General features: G+C 62.7%; 4 protein-coding genes across 6 annotated transcripts; 2 read left to right on the top strand and 2 right to left on the bottom strand.

Annotated features, from left to right (window-relative positions):
- The first annotated feature begins 2,763 nt into the window (after positions 1-2,763).
- Positions 2,764-5,474, top strand: ANTKMT (adenine nucleotide translocase lysine methyltransferase). 2 transcript variants are annotated; one of them, XM_010381808.2, is made up of 5 exons: positions 2,767-4,364; positions 4,521-4,625; positions 4,724-4,864; positions 5,007-5,057; positions 5,192-5,474. In XM_010381808.2, the coding sequence occupies exons 1-5, from the start codon at positions 4,203-4,205 to the stop codon at positions 5,342-5,344; spliced, it is 612 nt and encodes a 203-aa protein (XP_010380110.2). In that variant the 5' UTR covers positions 2,767-4,202; the 3' UTR covers positions 5,345-5,474. The 2 variants fall into 2 exon arrangements, with proteins under 2 accessions (XP_030781232.1, XP_010380110.2); XM_030925372.1 differs by lacking the exon at positions 5,007-5,057 and having other exon boundaries at positions 2,764-4,364.
- CCDC78 (coiled-coil domain containing 78) lies at positions 5,442-9,827 on the bottom strand. The gene is made up of 14 exons (XM_030925370.1): positions 9,167-9,827; positions 8,828-8,947; positions 8,656-8,742; positions 8,306-8,440; positions 8,098-8,154; positions 7,918-8,006; positions 7,754-7,832; positions 7,525-7,650; positions 7,167-7,354; positions 6,951-7,050; positions 6,685-6,764; positions 5,956-6,022; positions 5,783-5,883; positions 5,442-5,645 (listed from the first exon to the last, which is right to left on the bottom strand). The coding sequence occupies exons 1-14, from the start codon at positions 9,467-9,469 to the stop codon at positions 5,558-5,560; spliced, it is 1,620 nt and encodes a 539-aa protein (XP_030781230.1). The 5' UTR covers positions 9,470-9,827; the 3' UTR covers positions 5,442-5,557.
- A 48-nt stretch (positions 9,828-9,875) lies between these two features.
- HAGHL (hydroxyacylglutathione hydrolase like) lies at positions 9,876-12,567 on the top strand. Of its 2 annotated transcripts, none has more exons than XM_010381807.2 (8): positions 9,876-10,477; positions 10,833-10,897; positions 10,990-11,107; positions 11,190-11,298; positions 11,378-11,478; positions 11,662-11,763; positions 11,864-11,943; positions 12,145-12,567. In XM_010381807.2, the coding sequence occupies exons 1-8, from the start codon at positions 10,373-10,375 to the stop codon at positions 12,311-12,313; spliced, it is 849 nt and encodes a 282-aa protein (XP_010380109.1). In that variant the 5' UTR covers positions 9,876-10,372; the 3' UTR covers positions 12,314-12,567. The 2 variants fall into 2 exon arrangements, with proteins under 2 accessions (XP_010380109.1, XP_030781231.1); XM_030925371.1 differs by having other exon boundaries at positions 9,896-10,004; positions 10,348-10,477; positions 11,864-12,567.
- A 38-nt stretch (positions 12,568-12,605) lies between these two features.
- Positions 12,606-24,166, bottom strand: CIAO3 (cytosolic iron-sulfur assembly component 3). The gene is made up of 11 exons (XM_010381805.2): positions 24,007-24,166; positions 22,767-22,862; positions 20,792-20,935; positions 19,540-19,672; positions 18,052-18,186; positions 17,547-17,665; positions 16,632-16,761; positions 15,656-15,728; positions 14,571-14,708; positions 13,850-14,007; positions 12,606-13,489 (listed from the first exon to the last, which is right to left on the bottom strand). The coding sequence occupies exons 1-11, from the start codon at positions 24,070-24,072 to the stop codon at positions 13,251-13,253; spliced, it is 1,431 nt and encodes a 476-aa protein (XP_010380107.1). The 5' UTR covers positions 24,073-24,166; the 3' UTR covers positions 12,606-13,250.
- Positions 24,167-25,083: the final 917 nt, after the last annotated feature.

The following is a 25,083-nucleotide window of genomic DNA, read 5'->3' as shown; positions in this document are numbered from 1 at the left end:
AGCCCCGTCCTTGCCCGTGCCCTCGCCCGCTACCCTGGCTGGCTCCCAGTTGCGTCCCATGCCAGGTGCTTCTGGGGCTCAGCAGGAGAAGAAAGGGGCAGAGGAGCATGCGGTCCCTTGGGTACGGTGGGGGCAGGCGGGCACACGGTGCTCCGGCTCTGAGCCAGGCCTGTGAGGGAAGGGGCTGCAGTCTGGCAGGTGCCGACTTCCCCCGCGGCCACTGTGAACCCGCAGAGTCATCCTTGGCCCCGTCCCGCCCTTGGGGAAGAATGGGCCCCTCTGTCCACAGGCCCCTTCGACGTGCTGAGCATCCAGACGTGGCGAGGAGCCCGAAGGCTGTGGGGTCCCCTCTGCAGGGTCCTGCTTGTTGCCTGTTTCCGGCAGGCAGGGTGCACAATGGGGTCTCTAAGGACCGTTTCCCGCCACTGGCCCCATTGTCACTGTCTCCGCCTTCCTCCTCAGCCTTTCAGCCACATAAAGGGCCAGTGAGGTTTGGGACAGCCACAGCCCAAGGTCCCGGGGCTTTAAAAGACCCTGGGTGGGGGTGTTCCAGGCCCCCTGGTCCTATGCGAGCTGCCTCCTCTCACCCCAACCCCTCGGATCCTGGGAAAGAGACAGTCACAGCTCAGGGGCCAGGGAAGCCCTGGGCTGAGGCCCAGAAGTGGCTTTCCGTTCTCACCTGGGCCAGGGGTGGGGGTGGAGGCCAGAGGCCCTGCCCAGGCAGACAAAGCCCCAAGCTTTCAAGGGGGAAACTGAGACTGTGTGAGGGACACGGCTGTGCAGAGCCCACAAACACGGTCCTTTTTCCAGGTGGGCGGATATAGATGCCTGATGAATGCTATGCTCTCTGTGGACACCTGGGGGGTCACCTCCAGCACCATCTTGGGACTTCCATGGGGCAGGCTGTCTGAAAGTTGCACGTGCAAGTTACCTTTTCTTTTTTTTTTTTTTTTTTTTTTTTTTGAGACAAAGTCTTGGTCTGTCACCCAGGCTGGAGTGCTGTGGCCGGATCTCAGCTCATTGCAAGCTCCGCCTCCCGGGTTCATGCCATTCTCCTGCCTCAGCCTCCCGAGTAGCTGGGACTACAGGCGGCTGCCACCTCGCCCGGCTAGTTTTTTGGAGCTTTTAGTAGAGACGGGGTTTCACCGTGTTAGCCAGGATGGTCTCGATCTCCTGACCTCTTGATCCGCCCGTCTCGGCCTCCCAAAGTGCTGGGATTACAGGCTTGAGCCACCGCGCCCAGCCTGCAAGTTACCTTTTCACACAGATCGCCTGCCTGCCACAGGGCTGAGGAGGATGGGCGTCATGCACTGCGGGGGGTCCTCCCACCTTCTGCCCCTCCTCAGGTTCCTTGCTGCTTCTCTCCTCTCCCCAGAGTCCCAACTGTGGCATGCTGAGGGCTCACACACAGGACTGCTCCTGTGGGGCAGCCAGCCTCCAATAACCCCTGGACAACCTCCACTTTTTCATCTCCAGCCCTGACCACTTCCTGGGACCCACAGCCTTACATCCACCTGCCCCCAGCCCAAACACCCACAAAGAGTAGAGGAGGAGGTAGCCCACGTGCCCTCCCGCACCGCTTCCTCCACTCCTGTCTTGGGGAAGCTTTCCCATGGGCCGACCAACCGCCTCACCTTTGGCACCTGCCCTGCTTCTCTGGCCAGCTTGCATTCTTTTTTTTTTTTTTTTTTTTTTTTTGAGACGGAGTCTCGCTCTGTTGCCCGGGTTGGAGTGCAGTGGCCGGATCTCAGCTCACTGCAAGCTCCGCCTCCCGGGTTTACGCCATTCTCCTGGCTCAGCCTCTGGAGTAGCTGGGACCACAGGCACCCGCCACCTCGCCCGGCTAGTTTTTTGTATTTTTTAGTAGAGACGGAGTTTCACCGTGTTCGCCAGGATGGTCTCGATCTCCTGACCTCGTGATCTGCCCGTCTCGGCCTCCCGAAGTGCTGGGATTACAGGCTTGAGCCACCGCGCCCGGCCCTCTGGCCAGCTTTCTACAACCTCTCCTCTTCGGCCACACCCAAGTCCACCTGTTCACAAACACCCTGGGCTGGGCCCTGGCTGCACCCTGGCCTCTACCCACCTATCCCAGGAAGTGCCTGAGTCCTGCACCTATAGACCCTCCCAGAGAAAGCCCTGGCTGTGCAACCAGCCATCTTCTCAAGAGACACAGGCAGACGCAGGGCCACAGGAGCGCCATGGTGCCCGAGTGGGTCTTGGAGCATTAGGCCAGGGGCTTCATGCCTGCCCTGGGGATGGGTGGCCAAAGTGCCATGGGAGATAGGGAGATGGTGTGGGTGAGCACATGGGCAGGAGCTACAGGAGCCTGGGGCCTGTGGATCACAGACCCCTCAGGCAAGTGCCAGTTCACACAGGCACAGGTGGCTGGGGGGTGCCCAAAGACGAAGAAGCAGAGTGCCTGGTGTGGACGTGAGAGGAGTAGGAAGGCCGGGTGCGGGGGCTCACGCCTGCAATCCCAGCACTTTGGGAGGCTGAGGCGGGCGGACCATGAGGTCAGGAGTTGGAGACTATCCTGGCCAACATGGTGAAACCCAGTCTCTAATAAAACACAAAAAATTGTCCGGGTGTGGTGGCATGCACCTTTAATCCCAGCTACTCAGATGGCTGAGGCAGAGGAATCACTTGAACCTGGGAGGCGGACGTTGCAGTGAGACAAGATTGCGCCACTGCACTCCAACCTGGGCGACAGAGCGAGACTCAGTCTCAAAAAAAAAAAAAAAAAAAGATGAGTGGGGAGGGCATGCTAGAGCCCAGTTAGGTACATTCATCCAATAAGCTTTTCCCCAGCGCTTCCTACCGTAACTGCTCTAGGTGCAGGAAACAATGTAGGCAGCAGGACAGGAATGGGCCGTCAGCTCCCCCTAGAGCTCAGTGTACACCCTTCCTTTCCTGGGAGGGCTGTTCCAGGCCCCCAGGAGACAGGACACGCTGAGCTGGGTGGGGCTGGTGCCAACATGTGGGCAGGCCTGTGAGACACTCTGCATTTGGGGGCTGTGGTCTGGGGAATAGCCATGTCTGGAAGCAGCCTCTCTCCCTGCAAGAGCTCCCGACCCCAGCCACGGAGAGTTAAGGAAGAGCCAGGCCAGGGCGTGCACAGGCAATCCCCGACATCCGTGGGTGTCCAGCCCTACCCTGGGTGTGGAGGTCGTGGCCCAGCTGCCTGACCCAGAGCTTGGCTCTTCCACTTGCACCTGCCACCCCCGGCTTCACAGGGTCACCGCTAGGAACTCAGTCTTGTTGTGTGTTGTTTTCTGGAGAAGAAAGGTGATCTCCCAACTCCCGGGGCTGTCCGCCTCCCCTGCAGCTGGGCAGGAGCCAGAGGCCCCCCATCTGTGACATGTGGCTTTCCTCCCACCACACTCGCCTGAGAGCCAGCATCTGTCTTCTTGGGATTGCTCAAGCTCTCCTCCGTGTCAGCCCCTCCTCCATGCCCTTCTCCCTCAGACCCCAGCCCCCCATCCCTTTCCCGCGCACTGGGGTTCATCGCTCAGGCTGCAGCAGGGAACTGGAAGGACGTCCTCCAGGGGTCTGGCTAGCGCTGGGTGTCCGAGTCAGTTGAGCGCCGCCCACCAGTCTCCCCGAGGCAGTCACGGGGGTGCTGGCGCCTGGACGATGTCTCATCCCGGGGAGCCGTTTTCCCACCGGCTCCCTGGGCTCCAGCCGCCCCACGTGAGCCCCGTTTGCTTCTGGGGCCAGGATCGCCCCTCTTCCAAGGCAGGCTTCCCTTCCTTCCATGCCAAGGACTAGCAACCACGTTTCCCTGGGCCTCTAGCCCGTGAGATCGCCGGGTGTATCCCGACTCCCGCCGGGACGTGCGCTCCTCCAGGGCAGGGCCTGCCTGTCCCCTTCCGCGGGTCGCCAGCAGCCAGCACAGGCCACAGACAGCGGTCCGCAGAGCGGACCAACGGAGCCGACCCTCGCAGGCTTGGAGCGGGACAGGGCGGGGCAGAGCCCGCGAGGCTGCCGCTCGCCGGAACCCGCGGGAGGGCAGCCGGGCCGGGCCGAGCGCACCGCAAGACGGACCGACCGCGCGGGCTCTGCCGGCCACTTCCGGTGTCGCGCGGAGGCTCCGGGCAGGAAGGGGAGAGCACACCGCCAGCTCCGGGCCAGGCTGCGAAGGCCGCGGACCCGAGCCGGGAAGGACCTTGGGAGGACGACCCTGAGCCGCGCGTCCGGCAGCCATGGAGCAGGACGACCCGGCCGAGGCGCTGACGGAGCTACGCGAGCGGCGGCTGGGCGCGCTGGAGCTGCTGCAGGCTGCGGCCGGCTCGGGCTTGGCGGCCTACGCGGTGTGGGCGCTGCTGCTCCAGCCCGGCTTCCGGCGCGTGCCGCTGCGCCTGCAGGTGCGGGGCGGGACCAGGCCGGGGGCGGGGCCGGGTAGGGGAGCTCGGCTGCCGCTCAGGGTCTCGAGGTCTGGGCGGGGCCGGGGTGAGCTCCGCCCCACGTCGAGTGGTTCGGGCAGGGAGCGGCCAGTGGACTCCCGCCGCCTCCCGGTCCAGGTGCCCTACGTTGGCGCGAGCGCGCGGCAGGTGGAGCACGTGTTGTCGCTGCTGCGAGGCCGCCCCGGAAAAACGGTGGATCTGGGCTCTGGCGACGGCAGGATCGTAAGTGCCCGTGTCTGGGTCTTCGCTGCCCCACACCCCCTACCTGCCGGCGGGCGCGGCTGCCCCCATCCTGGTTCCCACACTCTCGGTGCCCACAGGTGCTGGCGGCCCACAGGTGCGGCCTCCGTCCGGCCGTGGGCTACGAGCTGAACCCGTGGCTGGTGGCGCTGGCGCGGCTGCATGCCTGGAGGGCCGGGTGTGCCGGCAGCGTCTGCTATCGTCGCAAGGATCTCTGGAAGGTAACCTGGGGAACCCTGGCCACCACCTGACAGCCCAAGGTGCGGCTGACACCTGCGAGGGCTGGGGGCTGGGACTTGGAAGCTGCCGTTACCCCGTGCCCACCAGGCCTGTCCCCCGCTGGGGCGACTCCTCTTCCGGCAGGTGAGCCTGAGGGACTGCCGCAACGTGTCTGTGTTCCTGGCCCCTAGCGTGGTAGGTTCGGGGTTGCCAGCCCTGCTGGGAAGTCCCAGCCACACCCCAGGCTGTTTGCTGCTGAGGCCTGGGCCCACTCGGTGGGTGTTAGGCTTGGGGGCCCCGCCCCCCCACTCTGCTGTTCTCTCCCTCAGCTCCCACTGCTGGAGGACAAGCTGAAAGCAGAGCTGCCTGCCGGGGCCCGCGTGGTGTCTGGGCGCTTCCCCCTCCCCACCTGGCAGCCTGTGGCCATGGCTGGCGAGGGCCTGGACCGAGTCTGGGCCTACGATGTTCCTGGGGGTGGGTAGGCTGGGGAAGTCGTCTCCTCGGGGAGACCCATCCAGGCTGCCCCCCGACCTAGTTCTGCCTCCGTCCTGGGGGCCCCTGTTTCTCTGGCCAGCTGAGTGTTCAAATATGATAAAGACTCTGTGGGTTCTATACTGACTCATGTTTTGTGGGAGACTGGGTGGGAGGGCTCCGTGCTGGCTGTGATGGGCTCTGCTCTGGTCCTGGGAGATGAACTAGTGGCTGCCGGTCCTTGGATGCTGGAGCTTCCAGGGGTTCCCTGAACCTGCCAGCTTCCTCAGCCTCAGGATTTCTTGCTTGTACCTGCTCAGAGGAACCATGCTTAAGTTACCTGGCCAGCCGTGGACGGGTCTGTCCCTAGTGCCTGAGGCAGCCATCGTCCTCCATTCTGGCCAGACCAGGGCCCTGGGGTCACACCGTGCTCCCTCTCGAGAGCCCACCTGCCCAGGTGCTGGTCCACGTACTCCTGTAGCTCAGAAAGTTGCTCTTCAGCCACCGTGGCCCGGACCAGCAGCTGTGCCCGCTCCCGTTCCAGCTCTGCCTGCCATGGGGGTATAAACCATGAGCTGGGGCATGGCGTGAGGAGGGGCCTGGGCCAGCCCTTGTCTCCTACCTGGGTGCTGCGGGAGAAGTCCTGAAGCTTCTGGTGGATCTGGGCCCAGGATGCAGCGTCCAGGCCCCTGTGAGGGGAGAGGAAAGGAGGAGTGGTTTCAGGCCTGTGACCATGCTGAGTCAGGTTCCCAGAGCCGGGAGGGGACACCTGGGAGTGAGTGAGGGAGGCATGGGCCCCCCGTGATCCTGTGGCCCAGCCTAGGCCTTGGAGCCATCCGTGTGTGGGGGCAGTCCCGGCCCAAGGGGTTTGCTGGCTGCTCAGGGAGGGCTAAACCACAAGGCCAGCCCAGATAGTGACCCCAGCGTCAACAGGGATGCCACCCCTACACGGGTGTGCCCTAAACCCTGGGAGATGGTCCTTGGGGAGCCCTGCCCATTGTACAGCTGCGAACATGGAGGCCCAGTGGCAAGGGCTGGCCAGGTCACCAGGCACCCTGCTCCCACCCCCCGTGTCCTCCAGGTCTCAGCGGAAACCTCCCTCGGGTGTGCTCTCTCTCATCCTCCGTGTTTAAGGCCAGCTCCACCTGCAGCAGCTCCTCTTCCCTCCTGTGATTATCAGTGTCCCCGGGACCCATGGAGGGACCCCAGTGTGGGGACGTGCCACTGAGTGTGTTGCTATGACCAGACCCTGCCTGGCAGGGGCTTGGTGGAGCAACTGGAGCCCCAGGGTGCAGGTGTTGCTCTCTGCCCATCCCCCACAGGTCTCCCCCACACCCATGAGGGCACTCACTGTGGGTCTGATGTTCCCCCCTGGGAGGCTCCACCGGGTCCCTTCCATGGGGATGAGAGCAGTGCCTCAGGCCCGCCGTGCTGCACAGGTTTGTGGTGGGGACATCTCAGTTGGCTGAACAAGGCAGGCCCCTCAGAAGCCTGGGGCTGAGGTCTCTTTTGAGCGGAGGATGAGGCCTGGGGCAAGTTCTGGGGCCAAGGCCAGTGTGGGGCAGTGGGTGGGTGGGGACACCTGGGCCTGGAGCTTCTGGGGGTCTCTAGCCTCACCTGGTCCTCCCGATGGCTGAAGTCAGTGACCAGGGACACGGGCAATGGTTCCAGGTCCAAGCTGGCTGTGTCAAAAATAGCTCGGGCGTTCCCAGGTGCCCTGTCAGCATAGACCAGTGTCTGTCTTGGGCCACTCCTGCTGCACACCAAGCCTTTGAGACACAGAGGCTTAAAGACCCACAGGTGCCTGACGCCTCCCACCCCAGCGGGGCCCACCTGTAGGCAGCCAATAGCTCCTCATGCCTGTGGTTCAGATCCACCAGCCGCTTGTGGTAGGTGCGGGCAGCCCGGGCCAGCTGCTGCTCACGGCTGCGGTGCGCTGCCCGGATGTTCTCCAGAGTGGCCTCCAGGAATGTCCGGAGGGCCGTGGTGGCTTGCGCCTGGCCTGCACTGTCTGCATGCTCCTGGAGGCGGGGGGCTATGACCGCATGGGGCCCACCCCCCATCTTTTCCAACCATCCCCCACCCCAGCAGGCTGAGCAGTACGGGTGCCCTGGGGTCTCCCTGAAGCTATCCAACACGTCCAGGCCAGGCTTGGGCTCCCCAGGCCTCAGGGTGCTCCTGCAGGGCTCACCACTGCCTCCCGAGCGCAGTGCTGCAGCCGCAGGACGTACTCATCCTTCAGCTTCTTGAGCTGCAGCTGCAGCCGGGCGTTCTCAGCCTCTGCCTGGCGGAGCTGGCCTCGGCAGCTGCACAGCACCTGGGGTGGAAGCAGCCTTCATCCTGTGCCCTGGGAGTGGACCCCGGCTGAGTTTTGGGGCCCCCACCCTCCAGGTCTCCAAGCAGGCAGGGCAGGACCTCACCACAGCCTGTGTGGCCAGTCGCTGTCCAGCTGCTCTGGCCTCCTCTCGGGCTCCCTGCAGCTGCCGGCCCAGGGCTTCCCTGAGGACACAGAGGTGAGGCTCAGGCCCACGGTGAGGGGTTCTCTCTGCTCCGGGATGGGGCCCCAGGTGAGACAGCCACTCACACACGAGTCTCCAGTGCCTGCTGCCGGGCCTCCTGACGCTCCAGTGCCCACTTCACTTGTCTCTGCAGCTGCTCCTGGCTTCCCAGTAGCTGTGGGGTACATAGGGCTGGCTGGACGAGACCCTAGGTTTGGAGTCCCAGGTGCTGCCCTCTTCCCTGAGCTAGGTGGCTACACACTCACGCCATTCCCCAGCCTCTGCTGCTCATTCTCAGGGTTCATGGCGTTCTTAGGCTGTACCTGAATGGAACGGAGGGGAGGGAGGGCTAAGCGGTGGGTGAGCCCCAGTCTCGCTGAGGCCCCTGCTGAGGCTTCCCTCTGGCCTCTCCCAGCCAGGCCCCCCATGTCCTCATGTGACCGGGAGTCTGCAGTCATCAGAGTGTCCAGGCACCTGGGCTTTGTGTCTGAGCTCTTGGGCTGGTGCCCGGCAGTGCCTGGGGTCAGCCTCCACTGGGACCGCACAACCCTGGCTGGTGTGATCTCCATGCAGCTCCAACTCCAGCACCCGGCTCTCCAGCCGAAGGATCTGTAGGACAACTGGCATGAGCGGGTGCACCTGCCTGCGGGCCACCTGAGGGAGGTGAACATTCACCTGGTGCACACTCAGGGACACGCAGCACTCATGGGGCAGGCCGAGACCCACAGATGCCACGCTTGTGTGCACACCCGTGCAGGGCACGTGTCCTGGGCCTGCACCCCTCTGTCCCCCATGCACTGAGGCTGGCTCACACAGCTGCTCACCTCACTCTTCAGCTGGAAGATTTCAGCCTCATGCTGCTCCTGTAGGCGGTGGGTTGTGATCTGAATGTCGACCAGCTCCTTGGAGATCTGTGGGTGGCCAGGTGAGAGATGGCATCTGTGGAGCCCTGCTGGCACCCTCCCTCCTCACAGCACCCTGGGGCCCCACACCCACCTGCAGCTGCTGCTCCTCACTGAGCACCGGATCTGGTGGGACCTCTGCTTCCAGGCTGGTGGCCCCTGCTGTGGTGCCCCCAGGAGCTCCTGGCAACCAGTCCTTGGCTCGTAGCACAACCTGGGGAGGCACCGCCACCCATTCCCCAGGTGGGTCCCTGGAGCGGTGGCCCCACTCCCATGCAGTCAGCGACCCCCTCTCCCTGCCTGGCTGAGCTGCAAAAGTCCCTCCCTTGGCTGAGATTAGACCCAGGGTGCAGGCACCTGCACCCTCCTGGCCTCTGGGGGAAAGGGCAGACTCCAACCCCATGGCAGGCGTGGTGCGTCCCAGAGGACTCACGTTGTCCACCTGCCGAGGGGGAGGTCCAGGCCTGGGGCCTGTGGTGGCTGCGTGTTCCATAGGTGAGGGGACCCTGGCCAGCTCCGAGCCCGGTGCCGCCTCCACGCTTGGCCTCCCTATGGCAGCTGCTGCCACAAGCACTGCTGCGTGCGTTGCCAAGGCCTCTGTTGGTTCCAGCTGACTCCCAGGGCCCCGCCCACGGTGGCAGGCCAGACCTGTGGTTGTGGAAGAGGAAGGACAGCGCTTCCTCTCCGTGCCTCCGTTTCCCCATTTAGGGAATGCGGCCCAGCGCCCCCTGCACATTCCCTGTGCAGATGGAACCAGGTGCGTGAAAGCACCCAGCCTGGGCGCTGCGGACAAGCACGCAGAACGGAGCAGCAGCCCGCCTGCAGGATCCTCTGAGCTACACTCGCTGGACACCTTCTGTGTACCTAGCAGTGCTGGCTGAGCCCCGGACAGGGAGGTATGTCTCTGTACCTCCGGCCTGAGAATCGCGGCGCGGAGGTCCCAATCGGGGCCAGAGAACTCGGAAACGACTGGCTCAGCAGGGGCGTTCCGGAGGGCTTTCTGGAGGAGGTGCCAGCGCCGGGCGCGGCGGGGTCGGAGCGTGCGCGCGGCGCCCCACCGGGCACGCGCACCGCCGGCGGCTGGCCTAGTGGTCTCACCGCGCGCAGGATCCGGGCCGGGCGGGGGCGGGGGCGGGGGCGGGGCGTGTCCGCGGAGCGGGGCGGTTGGCGGCTCCCGAGCCCAGCGCCGCGCTCCATCCGGACCCCGTGACCGGCAGCCGAGGCCCCGCCTCCGTCTGTCTGTCCTTCGGGCCGTCAGCGCAGCAGTGCGGGTGAGGCGGGCGGCGGGGGAACGCGGCTGCCCGGGGTCAGGGGTCTTGCGGCGGCAGGGAGGGGTGCCGAGGGGCGGGGCCTGGGGGAAGGCGTGGCCTTCGGGGACTGCGGCTCGGCCTGGGGGCGGAGCCCGGGCGGGTTGGGGACCGGCCGGGTTCCGCTTCTACTGGAGCCCGGTGCGTAGAATTCCACGCGAGTGCCGGGGAGTTCCTGGGGAGCCGGACTCCGCATTTGGCCCCCAGCTTGTTGACCGAGCCCGCTTCGCACAGCCCTTCCTAGGGTGTGGAGAGCGGGCCCCGCCCTGAAGGGGCACCGTGGGCTGGGGGGCTTGTTTTGGAGCAGGCACGGGTGGCCGAGCTTCGTGACCATGAAGGTCAAGGTCATCCCCGTGCTCGAGGACAACTACATGTATCTGGTCATCGAGGAGATCACGCGCGAGGCGGTGGCCGTGGACGTGGCCGTGCCCAAGAGGGTGAGGGCAGGCCGCGGGCGGCAGGGACCCCGCCGTGACCCTCGAGAGCCTCCCTTACCCCCCTGGCAGGAGCGAGCCCCCACGTGCAGTGCTCTCCGGGCGTCATTGGCGACTAGGGTTCCTCGATTATCTCGGGGCTCCCTGAAGTTAGAGCGCCTCTGGCCTCCGCCCTTTCGCTGCTGCCTGGCGGTCTCCGCACGCGCTGGGCGCAGTCACCGCCCGCTGGGTCCCCGTTGCCTGACGCTGCCCCGGGCCCTGGCCGGCCTGGGGGCAGTGAGCGCGGCGGACCTGGCGCCCCGATGAGGGGGTGGCCCACTGGGACCGTCTGTGTTATCGTCACTCCCGTCCCTTTCAGCTGCTGGAAATCGTGGGCCGGGAGGGGGTGTCTCTGACCGCCGTGCTGACCACCCACCATCACTGGTGAGCGCCGGCGGGGCGGGGGAGGCGGGAGGACGCCGCCGCCCTGTCCCACCCTGACCTAACCTGGAGCCCGTCCGCCTGCCCGCCCGCAGGGACCACGCGCGGGGAAACCCGGAGCTGGCGCGGCTGCGTCCCGGGCTGGCGGTGCTGGGCGCGGACGAGCGCATCTTCTCGCTGACACGCAGGCTGGCGCACGGCGAGGAGCTGCGGGTGAGCGCGCACCCCCTGGAGGGGCGGGGAGGGCGCCCCGGTTCCGCCCGCCCTCACAGGTCTGCGCGCTCCTCCGCTGCAGTTCGGGGCCATCCACGTGCGCTGCCTCCTGACGCCCGGCCACACCTCGGGCCACATGAGCTACTTCCTGTGGGAGGACGATTGCCCGGACCCACCCGCCTTGTTCTCGGGTACCCGCAGCGCAGAGCGTGCCCACCCCGCCTCCCGCCGGCCCCGCCCCATCTGCTCTGACCCGCCCTCCCCCGCCAGGGGACGCGCTGTCGGTGGCCGGCTGCGGCTTGTGCCTGGAGGGCAGCGCCCAGCAGATGTACCAGAGCCTGGCCGAGCTGGGTACCCTGCCCCCCGAGACGGTGAGCGGGCCTGGGCCCTCCCCTTCTCTCCCGTGGGCACAGCCCCCACGCTCCGCACTTGCACTGTGCCAGGGGTGCAGAGTGAATGCCCACCTGAGGGCAGCCGGAGAGGGGAGGCCAGGCCAGCGGCGCGAGCACCTTCCCCGCTTCCTGGCGCGCGCTCAGCCAGCGCTCTTCCTCCAGAAGGTGTTCTGCGGCCACGAGCACACGCTCAGCAACCTGGAGTTTGCGCAGAAAGTAGAGCCGTGCAACGACCACGTGAGAGCCAAGCTGTCCTGGGCTAAGGCACGGCCCCTTTCCGGCCTCGGCAAGAGGGTGGGGGGCACAGGCTTTGGGGGGCTTTCAGAGAAGGCCCAATGGTGACCAGGGCCTGTGGTCACTCCAGAAGAGGGATGAGGATGACGTGCCCACAGTGCCGTCGACTCTGGGCGAGGAGCGCCTCTACAACCCCTTCCTGCGGGTAGCGTGAGTATGGCTGTCGTCCCGGGGCCTCCACCGTCACGTGGACCCTTAGGGAGGCATCTGGGGACCGCGTGTTGAGCTGAGTGAGCATCTCTGGCTTGGGGGAAGCTACTTATTAAGTGCCTCCCCGCCCGCCCCCGCCCCTCGGCACCATCCTCCTGCGTGGGCAGTGGGCCCCGCGCCTCACTGCTCTCCTCCCTGCAGAGAGGAGCCGGTGCGCAAGTTCACGGGCAAGGCGGTCCCCGCTGAGGTCCTGGAGGCGCTCTACAAGGAGCGGGCGCGCTTCGAACAGGCAGGCGAGCCGCGGCAGCCACAGGCGCGGGCCCTCCTTGCGCTGCAGTGGGGGCTCCTGAGTGCAGCCCCACACGAGTGACCCACCCAGACCCTCACAGGGCTGGGGCCTGCGTCCCTCCTCGTGACCTCAGCTAGGTGGACCCGCGCGAGGGCCACCTCTGGAACATTCTTCGTGGCCTTGGCCAGCCGTTTGCACAGCCTCGGAGAGTGGGCTTGTGCTTCCTGGGTGGACACACAGGACCACTGTGTGGGCCCGTGTGGGCCCTGAGACCTGAGTTTCTGGGAAGCGGGGCGCATGGGGCTTCTGAACTACAAATAAAGCTTGGAAAGGCCGTTCTGTTGGCAGATGTGCCGGAAGAGGAGCCGTTTCATAGGCATGTTTGAGGGGGGTGCCTTTATTAGACAAACGCTGGGAGACAGGCCTGGTGGGGACCTGGCTGGGGGATGACACAGCTAGTGATGGCTGCCGCTTCGTACTTGGCTTGCCTTGGACCACAGCCTCGTAACAGTAACCCCTGCTTTCCAGGGGCCCGGCACCCCCTCCTGCCAGGGTCCACACACAGGGTTGTGGCGGGACCACCTCTGCAGGTCCAGCTCTGTCTCCCACCTTCTGCACAGAGCTTCAGGAGAAGCTTCCAGAAGTCAGGGGTGGGAACCTGTCTTGCTCTGCCTCAGGCAACCCCAGGACAGGCTGAAGCCCCTCAGGCACTTGGGTGCCGGACTAGCAAGAGCAAGGGCAGCACCTGTGGGCCTCGGCCCAGGGCCAACGAACAGGCTGTGGGACCTCAGGGACCTTCTGCTGCCTGGGCCACCCCACCTGGGCAGAGCCAGCGGGGAACCCAGAGGCACCCAACTGGAGGTGACGGGGCAGCCGCGGGTCCTGGCCAGTCCTAGCTCCTGCTCGGGTCCCAGCACACTCTGCAGCTCACTCACAGTTTTGGGGGGAGCCCTGGGGTCTTGGGGCATGTGGTTCCGCTGTCACGCACGGCCTCCTGGGAGTCCTGGTGCTGCAGCCCCTACCACCGGATACCCAGGCCAGTGCTGGCCTTCTCCACCGCGTGGTACTGCGTATGCAGCAAGCGGCCTGCACACTCCGAGTCCGTGCCCTGCAGCCAGCGTGTGTACAGCTCCTGAACCCCAGGCGCATCTTCGGGCACCTCAGCCCGGACCATGCTGTACAGCCTCTCCACGTGCTGGAGGAGCTCCCTGCTGGGCCTGTCTGGGGCCTGGAGCTGGCCCCCGCCGTTCAGGCAGCCTGTGGAAGAGCAGACGGGACACATGGGTCACAGCCTGGACCCCAGCCGAGCCTCCTGACCACCTGGGAGCAGGGAGGTGACCGGGCCCCCCTGTGCCCCACTCCCTCCCACTCCCAGCCTGGTAGACCCCAGCCGAGCCTCCTGACCCCCTGGGAGCAGGGAGGTGACCGGGCCCCTCTGTGCCTCACTCCCTCCCACTCCCAGCCTGGTAGACCCCAGCCGAGCCTCCTGACCACCTGGGAGCAGGGAGGTGACCAGGCCCCTCTGCCTCACTCCCTCCCACTCCCAGCCTGGTAGGTGGTGGCCCACAGCTCTGGTCCTAGAAGGGGCCATCGTGTCCTGTCCCTCACGGGAGCTACCTGAGGGGCAGGCCATGACCTCCACATAGTGGTAGGGGCAGCGCCCGCGTTTGAGCCTCTGCACCAGGTTCTGGATGTTGCGGAAGCCGTACGCCATCGCGAAGTGCAGCAGCACCTGGCCCTCCTTCTCCAGTGTCACCTCCTGGAAGTCCTTGTTCCTGGGGGGCACAGGTGGGGTTTGTCTACATGGCACACCCACCAGGCTCCTGCCCGCCTGGAAGGGGAGGCCTGCTGGGCTTCAGGGGATGACCGGGCAGCTCCCAGGGCTCTGTCCTCTCTCGGGCAGGGGGAAGGACAAGAACGGAGAGAAGGCAGAAAGCTCACTGCCACGAGTCCAGCAGGGGCCTCACCTCCAGCTTTGGGCTCCCTGTCTGTAAAACAGGCCTCTCTCCCCAGGGATGGCTGTGAGGCCCTGGCCCTCCCGCCTGGGATGTGGTTGCATGCCCTGTGCCAGACACCCACCACCCTTGCCCACGCTGGCCTCTCGGGCTCAGGGTCACCATGCCCCACAATGGGCCGACTGAGGCCTGGAGGGCTTAAGTGAAGTCACACCCTGAGCCCGCCAGGAGGGCCCTGCCTGAGCCCAGGGTCCCCCCCAAACCCTGCAGGCCGCCCTCCACCCAGCCCACCTCTGTGGGAGGACCCCGGGTGAGGCAGGAGCCCAAGGAAGGCTGGGGGCCGCATGGTCGCTCTGCCCAGAGATCTGGCCCATCCCACTGACCTCAGGGGTTTGTAGGTAACCTCAGCCACGTGGATTCCAAAGAGCTCTCGGGCCGCGTGCCGGAACACGTGCTCCAGGTAGCCCCCCGAGCCCCCTCCGCGATGGCTGGTGGGCTCCTCTGCAGAGGCACCGCTGCACCTGGCAAGGAGGGGGGGCCTCAGCACCGCTGGGGCTCTGCCTGCCAACCGCCGGAGCAGGGCCTCTGTCCCTCACACATGAGCGTTTGCGTTTCCAAGTGGGAGACAAGTCACAGGCACAGAGGAACAGCTCCAGTGTCCCTGGCCATCACAGGGGCCCCGCCACTTCTTTTTTTTTTTTTGAGATGGAGTTTCATTTTTGTTGCCCAGGCTGGAGCGCAGTGGCACGATCTTGTCTCATTGCAACCTCCACCTTCCGGGTTCAAGCAATTCTCATGCCTCAGCCTCCCAACTAGCTGGGATTACAGGTGCCCACCACCACCCCCGGCTAAATTTGATGTTTTTAGTACAGAGAGGGTTTCACCATGTTGGCCAGGCTTGTCTCAAACTCCTGACCTCAAACGATCTGCCCACCTCGGCCTCTCAAAGTGCCAGGGTGACAGGCATGAGCCACTGCACCCAGCCACTCAGCCACTTCTGAGGTGGGGCAATGAGTGGGGCAAATAGATTTTTGTTCATTTTAATTCTCAAGGGTTGTTGTGATTTTGTATATTAATTATTTTTGGTGGGTAAATAGATGGTATCTTATGCTTAATAATAATTTTAGTTGAATGATGAGGAAGAATGTAAAGACCATGGATATCATAATAGGAGGTGATGTGGATATGTCTAATTGAGGCATTTCACTGTAGAGAGATAGTATTTCTCTCAGTCTTTAGCTTAAAAGGTGAATGCTGGGGCAGCTGTACAGTGGATCTGTGGAAACAGTTGATAGAAGGCTTACAGAGTGGAGGTGTGGTAGATATATGGGGTGAAAGTACAGATTTATAGAGTAAATACAGGTCGCCAAGATGGGCTGTGGGGAGGCAAGCCCAGAGCAGGGGGATGCTATCCCCAGAGGCAGCGTTAGAAGCTAAAATAACAGTTCTTGGTGGCAGACATACGTACAGGCTGTCCAGAGGGGCTGGTTCCAGGTCGGGGAGGGAGACGTCCTCTTCCTCCAACAACCTGAAAACTTCTCCTGCAAGGAAACCACAGCACAGACAGTCTTTAGCTGAGATCCCAGCAACAAAGTCAGAGAACATCCTAGCCACCTGCATCCCTAGCAGTCTGCACTTTGGCCCCAGAAGGCCCCAAATGTCCACCCCAGCCCATGGTAGGGAGGCCAGGCCTGGTCACTCCTGAAGCCCCTCTGGAGGCCACCTGGTCCTGCCCAGATGGACACTTTGCTCACCCAGTGTCCATCTGTCCAGCCTCTTGGGCAGTCTGCTTTTTTTTTTTTTGAGATGGAGTCTCACTCTGTCACCCAGGCTGGAGTGCAATGGCGATCTCAGCTCACTGCAAGCTCTGTCCCCCGGGAATCAAGTGATTCTCCTGCCTCAGCCTCCCGAGTAGCTGGGACTGCGGGTGCACTACCACTACTCCCAGCTAATTTTCATATTTTTAGTAGACATGGGGTTTCACCATCTTGGCCAGGCTGGTCTTGAACTCCGGACCTCGTGATCCACCTGCCTCTGCCTCCCAGAGTGCTGGGATTACAGGCATGAGCCACCGCACCCGGCCACAGTTTGCTTTTCTGCCTCACATTGGGGAGACTGTGGGGCTGCTTGACTCAGGAATGGGGTGACTAATGGGAAGTGAAGGGGCTGCACTAGAGAACCTCTGTCCACCTCCAAAGACTCATGTCAGAGCCAGCAAGGAGGTACTACTGAGGGCCACTTGGCCGCAGGTCCCCGAGACAGACCAGCTGCAAATGGGCCCACCTGGCTCCAAGGGGAGAGACGAGGTACGCACATGCGTGCAAGCCCCCAGGCTCCAGCCAGAGCCCCCGCAAGCAGGATCCTGGGCAGTTGCCACCTGTGCCTGGGGCTCAGGAAGCAGACCAGGAGGCTCGAGGGCTCCGGGCCGCACGGCGTGACCGCACCTGTTGTGAGGACACAGTCCACGTCCCGCGTCTGGTGCTCCTGGTTGAAAAAGTCGGGTCTAGAGGCTTCCAGCTTTTTGTCATAGCAGGGCATCACTGTGACGTGGTAGATCTTGTCAGGAGTCAAGCGCTATGAGGAGAGACAAACACACGTCTCGCCAATCCCAGCAGTACGGTGGCCGAGGCGTGACCTGGAACTCAGCCATCCTGCAGCCAGGCCAGGCCCCGAGGGACAGTGAGCCTCACTCTATTTCCCAGGAAGCCTCCTGCTGGCTCTGCGGATGTGTCCCTGGACAGGACAGGCCCTGGCTGCGACAGAAAATGACACTGACCCGTTCCCAGCATGCCTGCACTCCCTAACAGCCAAGTCCAAAGGAGGAGAAGTGGCCTTCCCATCGCTCAGGCCCTCTTACTGCACACCAGCCGGGGAAAGGGATGTCACGGGGGAAGCAACCAGCCCCAGCCCCCGGTGAAAATCCGTGTTTTCAGGTGGGAGGTGCTGTAGGGGACACGGGCGCTCCAGGCCCAGGCACTACCAGGGCCGCCCTCACCTTCTCCCGCCCCCTGCTGGCTGAGTGTCGTCAGGCTTCAATCCCGCTGGGCCTCAGGTGGGGGTGGTGCTGGGCACCCTTGTGGACCTGGTGGCCAGGGCTGCGTGAGGGCCTCCTGCTCCCTCAGCCTCAGGCCTGGCTGCCTCTGGGTGAGCAGTGAGCACCTTTGGATCAGAACGTGGCCCTGTACTGCCCAGCAGGAGAGGAATGGCCTGAACCAGGAGGGAACAAGGGTGGAGGTGTGCTCGGGAAGGCCACACACCGGGGCGAGGACTCTGTTTCCTGCAGCCTCGCAGCAAGCAGCCAGAATGGTCACTTCTGGCTGCTCCCCAGCCTGAGCCTGGGGCTGGCCCAACGCCGTTACCTGCTGCTGGGCGAAGAAGTCCTTGACCAGGGAGCCCATGACCTGCTGCGGGGACCGGGCGGTGCTGATGTGGGGGAGGATGAAGCTGCCGTGGGTCTTCTCGGCATAGCAGATCCAGCCTGAGGCGACAGGGGCACACGGGGCTGGCAGGGGCGCACGGTGGCCTCCGCACCCACAGGCAGCAGCACGACATTCTGGAGGCGGGCCCGCTCATACAGGAGATCATGATGACATTAACGAGTGCTCGTTCCTGCTCTCCCCACCACCACGTGGAGCTCGGCGTGCACGCAACACCGCCTAGGGACCTGAGGTGACTGCGGGTGGCTCCCAAGGGAGGGCGGCCCCTTCTCCACAAAAGGCCATTTGTGCCAACATTTATAACCCGTCCTGCGAAACCGGCTTACGTCTCCATCCCCATCCCCCGCCTTGTCATCCGTGTCCATATCACGTCACATTTTAACTTAACTGGAATGTGACTCTCACACCACCCGCCCCATGAGCACACCTGGGCAGGCGGAGGCCAGCAGGGGCAGGGCCTGTCTGCAGTCGGCCTGTCCTCGGAATCGCCGCACAAACTCTCGCTGGCTCTCCAGGAGGCTGAAGTGCCTGGAGAAGGCGGTGTCGAAGACAAAGTGCACCCCTGGAAGGTGAAGGTGGGTGCCTGGTTAACCCCGCGCGGGACACCCACGCGAGTACACGCCTGTGTGTGGGCCACCGTGGTGCTGCTGGGGGACGTGTGTGGCACCCGCTTCCCGTGCCAAAGCCCCGGCCCCACCGTGGGGACCTCCTTAAGCCGCGTTGCCTCGGCATCCCCTGTGAATGCAGGCCTTGCTTTCCCACCCCAGCGGCAGGGCAGCCACTGGCAGCTCAGTCCTCCACCCTCCCAGCTCCTTAGCGCGGCTGGTCCAGGGAACTGCCACGTGTGCTGCTCCCGGTGACCCTCCCTAGGGCACAGCTGGACGTGGCCTGCTGGAGTGGCCCCTCGGACCCTGACTGTGCAGACCTGCCACAGGGGCCGCCTCTCACACACAGCAGGACTCCTGGGACAGGCCCACAGGCTCCAAGCCCAGCCATTAGAACTGCTTGGTAAACCTGCCTGATCATGCCCTGGACCCCAGCAGAGGCACCAGCGCGTGGGTCCCTCTCTCTCTGCCTGACCTGTCACTCCTGCCTTGTGTAACCCATGGTCGGAGGACTGCCCTCAGACTCACTGTGCCCCACCTGCCCGTGATCTGTAAGTAAAAATCTTTGAACTTGCTTCCTATTCCGGTGGGGATGAAACCCACACCTTCCACCTGGAGAACCACGGGCTGCCCCAGGCCAAGTTTTCCCTGAGACACCAGGTCAGGCTCCCAGTGTCAGAGCACTGCTCAGGCACCAACTGGACGTGGGTGTGGGTCAGATGAGAGCCAGGGCGCACCTGCCAGTGTCAACAGGTTTCCAGTGTGAGGGACCCGGGACACAGTTGGATGACAGGCAGTCTGCTGGGTACAAAACACACAGCCCTGCCTCACTGGGAACGAAGGGACTGGACATGGCGGTTACCCGTGAAAGGCACACAGTAGCTATGAGGTCCAGCCCCTTCATTCCCAGTGAGCCACCAGGCACAGGAGCCTGGTTAGCTGGGGGCTCTCAAGACACCCAAGCCCAGCTCCAGGCACACAACTGAAGTCCGCCGAAGCTGGCCTTAGCTGAACCCCGCAGAGCCCCGGAGACAGCGCCTTAATATCATCAGCTAAGAAGTACAAGGAGTTGGTCAGCCCCACCTTACAGAAAGTGCACAGTCAGAATGCAGACGTTTTCTGTGAGAAGGAGCTGCTCTCAAATGCCAAATCAAAACTTCAGGCTGAGGTCACAGAGGGAATAAAGTTTCTGTAGCACTGAAGTTCAGGGCTGGGTGGCATGTCAGTGACTCAGAGGCACGAGGAGCCTGGGCTCACTCAGACGCCCCCTTGGTGTGGAGTGGCAGTGTTACCCCAGGTTCAAAGCCTACCTATTTTTTTAAAGAATGAGGTTAATTTCCTGGCAGTGTCTGTAGGATTCATCTGAAACCGTGCAGCCAGCGATGCTCTAGACTGTGGCGAGACTGAAACTACAACCAGCCTCTGCTGACTGGGTGCCACCATCTGCAAAGCAAGGGGAAGACGCTGCTTACTCTGCCGGCCTTATGCTGATTCCTGGTGGCCAGAGCTACCCAGTGAGATGCCGTTGGCTCTGGAGAGGGCATGCCAGCTCCATCAAGAGTGTCTTGGCCAGGCGCGGTGGCTCAAGCCTGTAATCCCAGCACTTTGGGAGGCCGAGACGGGCGGATCACGAGGTTAGGAGATCGAGACCATCCTGGCTAACACGGTGAAACACCGTCTCTACTAAAAAAAATACAAAAACTAGCCGGGCGAGGTGGCGGGCGCCTGTAGTCCCAGCTATTCGGGAGGGTGAGGCAGGAGAATGGCGTAAACCCGGGAGGCGGAGCTTGCAGTGAGCTGAGATCCGGCCACTGTACTCCAGTCCGGGCGACAGAGCGAGACTCCGCCTCAAAAAAAACAAAAAAAAAGAGTGTCTTTTCTTTTCCCCCCCAGAGTCTCGCTCTGTTGCCCGGGCTGGAGTGCAGTGCCGTGATCAGAGCTCACTGCAACCTCTGCCTTCCAGGTTCAAGGGATTCTCCTGCCTTAGCCTCCTGGGTAGGTGGGATTACAGGTGTGAACCACTGTGCCTGGCCAAGGATATCATTTTTTTTTTTTTTTTTGACAGGTCTTGCTCTGTCACCCAGGCTGGAGTGCAATGGCATGATCTCGGCTCACTGCAACCTCTGTCTCCTGGGTTCAGGTGATTCTCCGGCCTCAGCCTCCCGAGTAACTGGGATTACAGGTGTGCGCCACCATACCTGGCCAATTCTTGTATTTTTAGTAGAGACGGGGTTTTGCCATGTTGGCCAGGGTGGTGTCGAACTCCTGACCTCTGGTGATCCACCCGCCTCAGCCTCCCAAAGTGCTGGGATTACAGGCGTGTGCCACTGCGCCCAGCAAGGGTGTCATTTTGATGTGTATTTAGAACCTGAAGTTCCGGGCCTGACACGTTCACCACTGGCACCAACTGACAGGTAAATCGCTGAGATCCCAAGCCTCAGAAAGGCACGTGCCACCTGCAGGCAGGACGGCGGCACCACACAAGCTGCCCTTGGCAAAATGTCTCGGCTGCTGGGGTGGATTTCAGGTTAAAGCAGAGTCCTCGGGCCACCCACCACTTACTTTGTTAGCATCTAGAACCTTCTTCAGCTCTTCGTGACTCTGCTGGGTGATAAGCACGGTCTCTGCAGAGGTGATGCAGCCGCTGCACGCCAGGCAGTCGTTTAGTGAGACCTTGGCCTTCTCCAGCCTGTGGGTCCCGCCGTCCTACAAGGGAGAAGAACTCGGTGCGCATGACGAGCCCCCTCTGCATGAGGACGTGGAGCCAGAGGATAGTGGAGTCCAGCTCATAACCAACAACCAACATGGCTGCTGGCTGGGCTTGTGTGCTGCTTAATTTTTTTTTTTTTTTTTTTGAGTTGGAGTCTCGCTCTGTCGCCTGGGCTGGAGTGCAGTGGCCGGATCTCAGCTCACTGCAAGCTCCGCTTCCCGGGTTTACGCCATTCTCCTGCCTCAGCCTCCCAAGTAGCTGGGACTACAGGCGCCCGCCACCTCGCCCAGCTAGTTTTTTGTATTTTTTTTTTTAGTAGAGACGGGGTTTCACCATGTTAACCAGGATGGTCTCGATCTCCTGACCTCGTGATCTGCCCATCTCGGCCTCCCAAAGTGCTGGGATTATAGGCTTGAGCCACCGCGCCTGGCCGTGCTGCTTAATTTTTAAAAATTAGACATGTATTACAAAAATGCACACACACATTCTAGATTTTCATAATGCCATCAAAGTCTACTTTTTGGTACGACTTGGTTAGGGCATCAGAATCACAGGAATAAGGCTTGCCACTGGTCTCTCAGCAAAGCAACTGCCACCCTGCCCACCCATGGGGTCCTGGACAGGTGCTGGCCCCAGTGCACACTCACGGGGCTGTGGAGCAGGAAAAAGCTGAAGGTGGGCTCTGAAAGGAGGAGGCGGGAGAGCTGAGGACAAAGAAGGAAAGGATGAAGGGATGGGAAGAGGACAGCAGAGGGAGGAAGGCTGGGAGCCTGGCCCCCCGTTGGCAGGGCAGAAACAATCGTCAGACTAGGCCAAACAGATGCAGGAATGAGGTGTTCCAGTGGGGACTCTGGGACATCCCTTAGCCACTTTTCTTAGATGCAAAATGCACCAAGCTTGAGCTCCCCCAACTCCTCCTGCAAAGGCAGGAATGGTTTGAGCAGGGCCAGGGGTGCTGCAGTGGCCCGGAACGCAGCCAGAGGAGCAAGGTGACTGGGTGGGAACCGGGTGGGAACCCCTCGCAGCCCAGCTCTCTGCTAGGCCTGTGTGTCATGCAGAGTCACAATCTGAGCTCGCCCTGTATTCCTACGTTGGTTCTGCCTAAAGGCACAAACCGACAGCCGGGCCCACCAGCACCCCAGCACCTTCCAGGGGTTCCCTTCGTTTGTGGGCCAGGCCCCCAGTGCTGGGCTGGAAATCGTCTCTTGGTGCAGTGGTTCATGAGATCAGGCAGACGTTTTTTAGAGTTCAAATGGCAGACAGTCAGGTGAATTTTAACAGTTTCTTTATTTTTTTGAGATGGAGTCTCTGTCTCTCGGGCTGGAGTGCAGTGGAGCAGTCTCGGTTCACTGCAGTCCCTATCTCCCGGGTTCAAGCGATTCTCCTGACCTCAGGTGATCCACCCCCTACCCTGGCCTCCCAAAGTGCTGGGAATACAAGCGTGAGCCACCACGCCTGGCCTGAATTTTAACAGTTTCATCAGGATTTTATCACTTAGAGAGGAAGTACTATTCTTTAAGAATAAGAGGTCTGAACTAGAAAATCTTACATGGTTAGAACTAGGGGGAACGGGCGGACAGGATCCACCATCTCTGCAAAAGAGGCCCTCTGCTGAGAGCAAGCTGTTTGGCCCAGGTGCTGCTCATTCACCTGCCCCAGGCACCCTGACCCCCAGCCTCCCAGATGGCAGGTGAATTCGACCAGTGGAAAAGGGCTGGAGAGACGTGGAGCGTTTCAGCGTCACCGCTCCGTGCCGGAAGGAAGCAGAGAAAAGTGTTTCGGACCGGCCAGGCAGGAGAGACGGTGGAGCAGCCTCCTGTGCCTTACTTGGTTAACTTGGAAGTAGCTCCCGTCATCATCTATGCGAATCTTGGCCACGCCACTTCCCGGTCTTTTTTCCACTTTGACAGGCTTGATGCATTCCTAGATCAGGAAGAGACCCCAAATCAGGGCCTGTGAGTGGGCAGAGGCTCCCTGGGAGGCCAGGTCTCAAGAATGGCTGCCCAGCCACATGGCACGAAGGCTCTGCCCGCAGCCATACACTCAGGGACTGAGGCTGCTCTCACCTCAAGGAACGGGTTCCCAACATCCTGCGGCACTGAAGGTCCCAGTGTGCACGAAAGCCAGTGCTAATGGCGCCTACAAACTACCCACCCGCGGAGACACCACCAACGCTGACCTTTACCCTTCACGTGAACAGGGGCGTGACTACCACAGGGGCCAGAGTGTTCCACTGCCCATTGAGAGGACGTGTGCTTGGATCTGTTTGGAGATCACCTCCTGCCTAGTGCCCGGGAAACAAGTTCATTTCTCTCCCTTCTCCTTGAGAACCCTGTCAGCCCAGAAAGCCGCCTCCCAGCTAATCCCTGCCGGAAGCGCTCCCAGCGCGCCTCTCGCCCTGCTGAGCTCTGGCCCCACGGAGCTGTTGGACGTGGACAGGCAGGCGCACCCAGCTAAGGGCGCCTGCAGCCTCCCGGGTTCAAGGGTAGCTGTCCGGCCCACCTGGGCGACGTCAAGGACAGCTCTACTGAGGAGCCATTGCGGGGCGTCTAGGGGGCCGCCCCACTGCCCTCAACTGAGGTGGGGTCCCCACCGCGCCCGTTTATGCGGATACAAAGCCTGTGGCTTCGGGGTCCTGAGGCCTGACAGGGCGTCCGTGCAGGGGAGGAGGCCCTGATCCGGGCCTCGCCGCGCTCCAACTGCGACCCAGGGATCGGGTTAGAGTTAGGTACAGGTGGGAGCCGCCTCCACTGCCTCCCCTGGGTTGGGCAGGCGGGCGCGAGCCAGCGACCGCTGGACCCTCCCTCGCGGCCCGCCCGGACACTGTGGGGCACAGGAGCGGGCTGGGGGACGCCGCCCTCCCTAGCCTCAGTTTCCCTGTTGGTAAGAAGCGGGCCGCAGTGTCTGAGGCCCCGCGCCAGGGTCGATAGAGACCCCGACGACCCCCACCGGGCTCTCGGGATTCGGATCTCATTCCTCAGAGGAGGAAGTGGGGCGCAGAACAATTTCCCTCCGAGCGAGAGGGCACCGAGCGCAGCCTCGCCCCCGCCCGCCCAGGCCGGCCCACCTGAGACGGCCCGATGAAGTCATCCAGGTCCGTCAGCTGCAGCGCCCCACTGAAGGGCGACGCCATGACGGCCGCACTGCCGCCGCGCGGAGGTATCCCCCAACGGCGTGAAACGAAGGGGCTGGTTCCGCCACGCTGCCGCAAAGCGCCCGCAAGACGCATGCGCACCTTGCCCCGCGGCCGGCGCCCTCTGCTGACGAGCCCGGGCGCTGCTGCTCCCCGCACACCCCGCGGGAACCCGGGACCGGCCCTTTTCTTCGCCTCTCGCGCGTCCCCGGCCCCGGGTTGGGGTGAAGGGGGCGGCCGGGCCAGCGCCGCAGCTCCGGCCCCGGAGTCTCTCCGCCTTCACAAGAAAGCGGAGGGGATCCTGGCTCCGTCCACTTCGTTATCCGCTGCGTACCTGCGGACCAGGTGCTCCCGGATGCAACCCAAGAACCCGGAACTCGCGTGGCAAGCAGAAGGCGCTCAGCTGGTGTTGGGGAATTCAGGCAGGGAAGAAAGCAGGGATGGGGGCGAGGCCTCACCTTCCTGGGGAGCCGCTCCCAGGGCCTCCAGCACCCTTTTCTGTTATCTTGGAGATCAGTCTGGAAAAGTCCATACCCCTGGGAGACCCTAAAACAGGACTGCGGGCCGACTCGCTTTTTTTTTTTTTTTTTTTTTTTGAGACAGAGTCTCGCTCTGTCGCCCAGGCTGGAGTGCAGTGGCGCAATCTCCGCTCACTGCAACCTCCACCTCCTGGGTTCAAATGATTCCCCTGCCTCAGTCTCCCGAATAGCTGGGACTACAGACTCCCGCCAACACGCTCCGCTAATTTTTTGTATTTTTATTAGAGACGAGGTTTCACCGTATTAGCCAGGATGGTCTCGAACTCCTGACCTCGTGATCTGCCCTCCTCGGCCTCCCAAAGTGCTGGGATTACAGGCGTGAACCACTGTGCCCGGTCCTGACTCACTTTTTTTTTTTTTCTTTTTTGAGATAGAGTCTCACTGTTGCCCAGGCTGGAGTGCAGTGGCGCGATCTCGGCTCACTGCAACCTCTGCGGCCTGGGTTCAGGCGATTCTCCTGCCTCGGCTTCCC

This window comes from Rhinopithecus roxellana, chromosome 20, assembly GCF_007565055.1.
Source record: "Rhinopithecus roxellana isolate Shanxi Qingling chromosome 20, ASM756505v1, whole genome shotgun sequence".
NCBI lineage: Eukaryota > Metazoa > Chordata > Mammalia > Primates > Cercopithecidae > Rhinopithecus > Rhinopithecus roxellana.
Note: the sequence above shows the minus strand (reverse complement) of the source record. Positions and strands in the feature narration are given on the sequence as shown.

Excerpts from the sequence above, each read along its gene's own strand:
- CCDC78 (XM_030925370.1), bottom strand. The coding sequence starts at position 9,469 with ATGTGCAGGGGGCGCTGGGCCGCATTCCCTAAATGGGGAAACGGAGGC. Across the intron at positions 7,051-7,166 it reads GAGCTATTGGCTGCCTACAG|GGCACCTGGGAACGCCCGAG; the intron begins GTGGGCCCCGCT and ends CTATGCTGACAG. Across the intron at positions 5,646-5,782 it reads GTGGACCAGCACCTGGGCAG|GTACAAGCAAGAAATCCTGA; the intron begins GTGGGCTCTCGA and ends TCCTCTGAGCAG.
- CIAO3 (XM_010381805.2), bottom strand. The coding sequence starts at position 24,072 with ATGGCGTCGCCCTTCAGTGGGGCGCTGCAGCTGACGGACCTGGATGAC. Across the intron at positions 17,666-18,051 it reads GCTGGCCTCCGCCTGCCCAG|GCTGGATCTGCTATGCCGAG; the intron begins GTGTGCTCATGG and ends CTGTCGCCTCAG. Across the intron at positions 14,709-15,655 it reads CCAGCCCCTCTGGACAGCCT|GTGCAGCGGTGCCTCTGCAG; the intron begins GTACGTATGTCT and ends CCTCCTTGCCAG.
- HAGHL (XM_010381807.2), top strand. The coding sequence starts at position 10,373 with ATGAAGGTCAAGGTCATCCCCGTGCTCGAGGACAACTACATGTATCTG. Across the intron at positions 11,108-11,189 it reads CGCACGGCGAGGAGCTGCGG|TTCGGGGCCATCCACGTGCG; the intron begins GTGAGCGCGCAC and ends CCTCCGCTGCAG. Across the intron at positions 11,299-11,377 it reads CCCACCCGCCTTGTTCTCGG|GGGACGCGCTGTCGGTGGCC; the intron begins GTACCCGCAGCG and ends CTCCCCCGCCAG.
- ANTKMT (XM_010381808.2), top strand. The coding sequence starts at position 4,203 with ATGGAGCAGGACGACCCGGCCGAGGCGCTGACGGAGCTACGCGAGCGG. Across the intron at positions 4,365-4,520 it reads GCGTGCCGCTGCGCCTGCAG|GTGCCCTACGTTGGCGCGAG; the intron begins GTGCGGGGCGGG and ends CTCCCGGTCCAG. Across the intron at positions 4,865-5,006 it reads GTCGCAAGGATCTCTGGAAG|GTGAGCCTGAGGGACTGCCG; the intron begins GTAACCTGGGGA and ends CTCTTCCGGCAG.